The sequence below is a fragment of the Cloeon dipterum genome, chromosome 1 (genome assembly GCF_949628265.1).
Source record: "Cloeon dipterum chromosome 1, ieCloDipt1.1, whole genome shotgun sequence".
Classification (NCBI taxonomy): Eukaryota; Metazoa; Arthropoda; class Insecta; order Ephemeroptera; family Baetidae; genus Cloeon; species Cloeon dipterum.
Window position 1 is genome coordinate 14,980,718 of NC_088786.1, and position 6,168 is coordinate 14,986,885.

Sequence of the window (6,168 nt, forward strand, 5' to 3'; positions counted from 1 at the left end):
CGATTTCATTGTTTTAGACAGAGTCAGTAATTTAAATGGCTTTTTGGTGTTTTTTCCCAGCTGATGCAATAATTGCTACCTCAACATATTATGGTTTAATTCTACTTTTATTGTTGAGGTCGGCAAATTACAGCTTTAAGAGGTTTAAGTTGTCCTTTTGCTACAGAAAATTGGAGGAGCAGAAACTTTGTTGTGACAGCAAACTTCAAACATTGACCGCTTTCCATTAAAGCCAGTTTTTTTGAGTGGCCGGCCGGTGGAATACAAAAAGGGAGTGTGAAATCGGTTTTGTTATTTCCCAGCCTCTTGTGTCATTTCATCCCTGCCGCCAGGTACGACACTATTGTTGGCTGGGAACTTCACTGTTTGTGCGCTCTTTAGGCATTGTCTGTCGCTTGCCTCCCCCCTCGCTCTGAGTCCTCTTGAAACCAACCCTCGAATACACGGTGGACTGGTTTGAAAAAAATCTGGTCCGTATACGACGCGTAAATCACGAACGGAATGAAATCCGCCCGGGAAATTGTGTCAGCCGGAAGAAGGAGCGGCCTGCAAAGTAATTAATGCTGTTTGAATGCTCTAACACGATTAGCTTGTGTCAGTAATTATTACGCTGACGCTACAGATCCTTTCAAACTAAGCTAAAGTAGTTGTTGAATTATGAATTTCCTCGAAATTTGGCAGATCAGGAAGTTAACTGCTCTATAGTTCTTGGTTATTCAACTTTGATATTATAGATGTTGAAAATCAATAAAATAAAACTAACATCTAAATATTTGAAATTAATATCCGGTTTACACTGTGACTATATAACATAACTTTACTATTTATTGAACAAATATTGTATGAAAGTTTTCATTGAAATAATTTTTGTTCATAAATGAATAGAAATTAACGCGAGTCTTTTTTATTGTATATATATGATCCCAGCAGTTGACGAGATAATTTTGGGCGGTCGTATTCGAATTTATTTGCACGAGCGAGGCGTTCCTCTCATTTCCATTTCGTGTGAGCCGGCCTCCAAGGAAGAATTTACTGGTTCAGGAAATTACAAGCAAGGTCATGTTCAGAAACACTGTCGTGACAAAGGTAAAGTTAAATATTCAATATTTATTGCTGCATGAATTGCTGAGCACAGTCTCAAAAGATTCATTGAAATTATAATTTCATTCAATTTCTCTCTAAACCCCTAAATTACAGAACTGATCTAAATCAATTCGATCGATTTGAAGAAAAAAAAAATGAATGAATTAGTTTTCCAGGCCCAGTTTTATTTTAATTCGAAACGGTCATTTAAGCTGATTTTTTAGGAATTCTAAGATACTGCGAAAACATTGAATGTTGTTTTTACTTATGTAATGTTTAGACTCAGTATATTACCGAATATCATCTTCACTGTTGATTTTCAAGCACAAACTCGCTCAATGCCACATACCTTAACAAATTTGGTGTTTACAAAAAGATTATCAGATTGGAATAAGTCAACATTTGCTGTCTCCATTGTGATATTTTGTAGAATGAGGTTTATGAACTTGAGAGGACAATGTTGATTTTAATCTTAGAACTCGCATCAGCTTTTTTGTCTCTTTTTTATGTATGCTAGCATCAAAGTTGTCAACGAATAATCAATTCTCACTGCACGAAAAAATCTCCATAAAAATGAATGGCGCACCATTCAGCTTTTTCTCTCACCAGGAGAAAATTTGCAGATTATTTTTTATAAATTCCTTAGGCGTTTTAAGCTGAAAGAACAAAAATATTTAAAACAAAAATCATCCAGACCTGGCGGGCAGATGCACTCGGAGGTGTCCCTGGCGGTCCTCTTGAGCACCAACTGGGGCAGGAGGGTCCCCAGTGGAGGCGGCTTCTGTTCATCATCGTCTTGATCGTCGTCATCGTCTTGTTCGTCGTCCTCGTTGGCGACCGCCTCGAGCTTGGCCAATCGCAGGTCGTTTTCCGTCTGGTAGCGGAATAGGTCCGCGCGGAGGGCGTTTAGCCGGCGGTCAGCGGCGGCCACGGCCTCCCTGTCGATGAGTCGCTGCCACGCGAGCAGGCCGACGGCGGCCACGAACAGCACGTTCAGCAGCAGCTGGAACCGTCCCCTTGCGGGCTGCAGTTTCTCCTCCATCGCACTCTCACATACGCAACATTCACGACCGGACACAGCACCGGACACTGGGGCTCGCTCCCGATCGGACGACGCACTCGGCAGACTCGCGCAGCTCCCTCCGCGTGTGTGTGCACCTCTGCCCTCGACGACTGCCTGCCTGAGACTGACTGAACTGAAATGAAAAGCTCTCCTCTCGCGGCAGACGCCGGCCGACCCACCCGGCAGCACTCTCGCATCGCGCTTTCGTCTCATTCCGTCCGCGTTCTCCCTTCAAAGTTCCCCAACTCTAATAATTGAGCTAACAATTAATAAAGTTAAAAGTGGTGCGACTCTATCTCTAAACCGATGGGGATGATGGACCCTCACATGATGAGGGGATTTGTGCAGAAATATTAAACGCGAATAGATTGATTATTTAAGGGATATGACATCGAATTTTGCGCCCTACGACTTTCTAAAATCCAAAACCAATATTTAAATTCTCATTAAACTACGAAAATCTATATCTTCCCGATTAACTTTAACCCTCGGCATTTTACTCGTCGCAGTAGTAACAACACAAATTAATAAAAAGATTATTTGTTAGTTAAAAGAGCGTTGGCAACGACAGTAAGACCAATGATTTCTTCCGCAGTGTGGAGCGCGCGCAAATAATTTGTAGATTGATGCTATTCTAATTTTGATTGTTTTTATGATAGTCGCGTTACTTGATACTACACAGTAAGACATTAATCTACACCAATTAATCTGATTTAGAGAGCTACAATTTTGCTTTTGTTGAATCTCGACCGTCAGAATTCAAGTCATCTTTATTTTTAAATTTAAATCAATCAATTTTCCCTTATTTTCTTAAAAAGATGTAGGAAATGCTAACCTAAGACATTTTCTTAGCGATTATAGTTTCCGAATGAGTTCTAATATTCAACTACGCGTGCGTACGTTAAAACACCTGTGTTTTTGTCCCTCATTGGTTTTAAAATTTGCTCTTGAAGGTTGACAGCAATGAGATTACTTTCCATTTTAATTATTTCACCCGTTAATTTGACCAATTTACAAAAAAGTACAATTTCTTAACAAGTTTTTTTTATATTTTAATTCATGAATCATCTTGCAAAATTTGATACCAGCTTCAGAGATTCTCTATTATTTATATTTAAAAAATTTAAAAAAATATATACTAGACAAAATAAATTTAATAATTTAGCTTATTCAATACATCTGAAAAATTAAATTTACAAAAATTTAAAAATATAAACTAAATAATGTCTTGTTGTTTCTTTAAAAAAAATTTCTATATATTTATATTTTACAACATTTTTTTAAACTAATAAAATACAAGTTATATTTTGTACAAAAAAATTAAATAAATAAAATGAGCTAGATTCTGGTAGCTTTTAGTTGGTTCAATTCATTCAATACAATGAAGTCCAAGGTCCAAGCCAAAAAGTATTGTCATGTATATGTAACAGAAGTACACACTGCACTGAATATAACGGCGTCGCCACCTAGCGTTGAATCAATGAACCTTCTGCTTTGCCGCAGTGGCCACAGAAGGTGAGGTTCGCTGCGGCCTCTATGGCAAGCTTAGCAATTACAAAGCAAAAGATCGATATTCCGCGCGAAAAATGGGGCACTTATTCGTCAAACAATATGACGTACTCTTACTTTTAAATTTTCATCATAAATTGTACATATTTTACAAAATTTCTTGACTTAGTAAGTTTGTATGGATATTACATTTATTTGTTATTTCCTAAATGTAAAAATAAAAGGGACTTTGATAAGAACCATCCCGTGAGTCGCATTGTTAAGGCATTTCCAATATAATAATAATATTAAGGTAATGGTCCAATGGGAGATATTTTAGAATAATGGGGTTCAATTGTAACGTCGTTGAAGGGTTATTTGATTTTTTGAGCATAGCAAAATGACTAAAATCGCAACACAAAGAGAATAAATTTTATTTCACTTTGATTCCCCATGTCTTAATTGTATTGTGCTAACTATTTTCAACAGCAGCAAGTAGAACTCACTGGAACTGTTGAACAAGACGTTCGCGTTAATACTTTGACTATCAATGCCATCGCATGGTCATCACAATATTAATCGTCAAATTTAATTGAAAAAGACGTCTTGGAAAACAGTACACTTTATTTCGCTTACTTCTCCTTCCCGCATAAATGTAATGTTCTGCTGCTTTTCTCCCTTCAAACACAAGCACTACTTGCTGCTGTTGGAAATAATTAGCACAACACATGACATAATAATAAGAAAAATAAAATCGGTTCTTTTTGTTTCACAATTTTATTCATTTTGCTAACGATCAAAATTAGAACATTCAACTTCCCTTAAAGAATGCTACACAATTAATTGCTGTCCAACAGAGATGGCAAAAGGTGGTTCGACTGATAAGTGATTCATCCATCACATTGAAACTACACCTGGACCCCCGAAGTGCGAGCGTTTCCATCGACCTACACTCCTGACAAACTGAAGGCTGCAGCTGAGATGGAAGTTATCAGAAGTAAGAGCCACTGTCTTTCTCCTCTGAAACATAGTACCGAAACAAGATGGCGCCCTTGATAGGGGAAAAATTTGCGACAAGTGATTCAAAATGCTCAATTAGGTCAACGGACTGGGAGTTGCACTGGCTTCGACTCGCCACTTTGCTAGTTTTCACACCTTTCCAGCGGCTTTATTGGGATGAATGTCCGGGGTTTCAATTAAAAAACCTCGGTGCAGGGAGATGAAATGATGGCCTCATTAGGCCTAAGCTCCTCTGCGGCCCACTGGGACCCCAAGAGAGCAATGCAAAATATATCCATAGCGTTTTTTACACGTTCAATATACGAATTCACCACTCACCACTAATTGTTCGAGAAGATAAAATATTCCACGCCACTTTATTTGTGTCATGCATTAAATTTGGGCTTACCTTAGGAGTGACGAAAACATAACCTTTCATGATAATTGGATGGGTGAGCAAACATAAATTTGCTTTTGCATAGTTGCAAACTGATGACTCAAAACATATTGGTGTAGAGGTCAAATGCAAATATAAGAGTGAAGTTTTTGCCACTACCCAAAATAAGTCATCTCCAAAAAAAGCATTAAGCGAATTCACAACAAATGACATATGGAAATTTTACAGCACGTTTTCATATTGAACTACTTTTTATTTCACCGCCTCGTCTTACACCACACAGCTGCTTTGCATGAAGAATAGGAAACGTCGTGTAGTATATATTCTGACAAACGAGCGGTGTCATATTAATATTCCGACAGTATAGTCGCGGCCTTTAAAGGTCTTTTGCAAGACTTGGAGAATAAACAGGGACGATTAAACTTTCAAAACCGGATTCTCAGTAGGCCCCAAGACAATTGTGCGCAAATTGACGGAGTGGGCGTCTGCAGCGGATGAACTGCGAACTCGTTGATAATTCACAATTACTGAGCCATAAATTAATTGAGAGCCATGCAGTTGACCCTGGTCGCGGATATTTTGTTGAAGCCTCAATTCGAGTGGACAACCAAATTCGGAGCAATGAAGCTGAAAGAGCCTGTCATCTTGTCACGCAATTATTCACGAGATGCAATAAAATCAGATAATAATTTAACCAAGAGCATATTATAATAAATTCGATTTATAACTTTTTGATTGCTTGAATGAATATTCTGGCAAAAGTGTCATTTGAAATATTCTTCAATATTTTTCATTCTTCCACCAAGATAGTTGGAAGTCTTCATTAACTTCCTCAATTATAGTTCTTCATTTATAAATATTGTAGGAAGTTTGAAAAGCTCATATTATCGTAACGTCTGCCTATTTAACCAAATGTTGGAATTTCCCAATTTTAGATGACATGTAAACAAGTAACATAATAATATGCACACAAATTAATTTGTTATAAAGAGCTCATTTTGTTCTCTTGCTTATATTTATGTTTTTGCAAATATTCAGACGACAAAGGAGGTAGAACAACTGCATATGTTTCAAATTCAGCATTATCTGGATCAATATGTCCATCGACCATTTTTAGGTGTACCTGATTTTTATATGA

The 6,168-nt window shown here is 37.6% G+C and overlaps 1 protein-coding gene across 20 annotated transcripts in view; it reads right to left on the reverse strand.

The window, feature by feature from the left end:
• LOC135935401 (collagen alpha chain CG42342-like) overlaps positions 1-2,284 on the reverse strand; it is an 80,422-nt gene extending 78,138 nt beyond the window's left edge. For 18 of the 20 annotated variants that reach the window (XM_065477842.1, XM_065477787.1, XM_065477831.1 and 15 more), the window contains exon 1: positions 1,780-2,283. In XM_065477842.1, coding sequence (XP_065333914.1) covers positions 1,780-2,125 — 346 coding nt within the window. In that variant the 5' untranslated portion in view covers positions 2,126-2,283. Of the gene's footprint in view, positions 1-1,779 lie in introns of all 20 variants that reach the window. The other 2 variants (XM_065477691.1, XM_065477805.1) reach the window with 2 other exon arrangements.
• Between the last annotated feature and the right edge of the window lie 3,884 nt (positions 2,285-6,168).